At 54.8% G+C, this 1,573-nt stretch overlaps 1 protein-coding gene across 1 annotated transcript in view; it reads right to left on the bottom strand.

The window, feature by feature from the left end:
• The window catches only part of VOLCADRAFT_105477 (uncharacterized protein), a gene marked incomplete at its 5' end in the record, with an annotated part of 4,486 nt that extends 3,894 nt beyond the window's left edge, over positions 1–592 (bottom strand). Inside the window, one exon of the mRNA XM_002952298.1 lies at positions 49–592. Coding sequence (XP_002952344.1) covers positions 49–592 — 544 coding nt within the window. The remainder of the gene's footprint in view (positions 1–48) is intronic.
• Positions 593–1,573: the final 981 nt, after the last annotated feature.

The following is a 1,573-nucleotide window of genomic DNA, read 5'->3' as shown; positions in this document are numbered from 1 at the left end:
AGTTGCGCCGCCTGCCGTGCCAGATTTCGTAGGGGGCCGTGAAATTACCGTTGGCTCCTGGGCCCGCCTTGGCCAGAGCAACGGAGTAGCACTTAAGGCGGCGGTGAGCGATCTTGAGGCATTCTCCCGCGACGGCCAGCTGGGGTTCGTTCGCATCCAGCGCGGTGATGGCGGTCTCTAGCAGCATTAGCGTTCCTTCGTCGAGCTGCTCCCGCTGCTCGTGTGGTGCTGTCAGCTTCGGTGCGTCATTTGCTTGAACTTCCGTCCTTATTGCTGCTAGCTGTTCTCTTGCGGATGGCATGATGGTCACGTCTTTTGTGATGACAACGTCAGGAGAGCGATCCCGAGGCGGTGCTGTCCGGGGATCCCTGGCTGGCGCTTTTGGCGCGTTGGCCTGCGCTGCTGACAGGACGCCCAGCAGCAGCTGGTGAAGAGTCGGCTGGTCTATGTTCCCGCTCAAAGTATCCCTGGCGGCTTCTATGTCGTTTTGGTTGGCTGGCAGCATCTGGCCCGATCCCCCTTCGCCGGCTGCTTCGGCCGCTCCTGCGTTGACCAGGTTATCTCCCGTTGCCTTTGTCCTCTTACCCGTCATTTTTTGATTTTTGTGACGGAGCTCCTGGTTGTTCCTCGGAGAGTGACAGGTCCGCGGCGATGTCGATTCGTTGTGGTAGAGCGTCGATGAGGCTTGAGGGTAGTCGGTAAGGTCTTGGATAAAAGTGAGAGCAACAATAATAATAAGCTCCAATAGTGTAGGCAGAATGCCGGAACTATGGAGCTGTCAGCTGAAATAGTAAATTCGAATTCTCAGCAAGCCATACGGCTGCCGTACATAACCTAGCTTAGAGGCTATACTCGCTTTGCTCCTGCCGCATCTAAGCTACAATTATACCAGGAGAGATATAGCTTAAGTGCCAACGTATTGATAATAATTCGAGATCATCTTCATAATTAATCCGTCGACGTGTGACATGCGCCAGCGGCAGCTACACCCTTAGCCATATATCCTATATAATAATTAAAAGCACCTGCAACATACAACGTAGGTAGCTAGCGAGGGAGCGAAGTAACCTAGATAGATAAAAAATAGATCTATCAATCAGATAAATTAGGTAGACCGATAAGATAGTAACTAAATCCTCTCCGTGCCATGCCAGGCAGCAGGTACACAAAAGCAGCAGCAGCAGCAGCAGCAGTGGTACATCTATCTGGACAGCCTGTTACCTGAATTTGCTTTACCAGTACGGGCTGTCCGTGCATCAAACGAGGAGCTTTCAGAGCTCGGTCGCCATCAGTAGCTATTCCGGCGAGCTGGCGGGGCAATCACGGGAAGGTATGTAGGTCCAACCGGCAGCCAACATATGTGCCGCAAGCCTGGGACCTTAACCTCTTCCACTAGGAGTGGCATTGTTCGGCGAAAGCAAATGGCTCGCTTACTCCTCCTCCTCCTCCGGCGGCGGCGGCGGTGGTGGTGGTGGTGGCGGCGGAGGTGAGGGGGGTTCCAGTCCAAATGGCGGTGGCGGGCTAGGGATTCCAGGGGCCCTGAGCCGGCGCGGAGAGGGCGGCATCCTTGGCG

The sequence above is a fragment of the Volvox carteri genome (assembly GCF_000143455.1).
Source record: "Volvox carteri f. nagariensis unplaced genomic scaffold VOLCAscaffold_29, whole genome shotgun sequence".
Taxonomy (NCBI): domain Eukaryota; kingdom Viridiplantae; phylum Chlorophyta; class Chlorophyceae; order Chlamydomonadales; family Volvocaceae; genus Volvox; species Volvox carteri.
The sequence above is the reverse complement of the archived record's forward strand: the minus strand, read 5'-3'. Positions and strand labels throughout refer to the sequence as shown.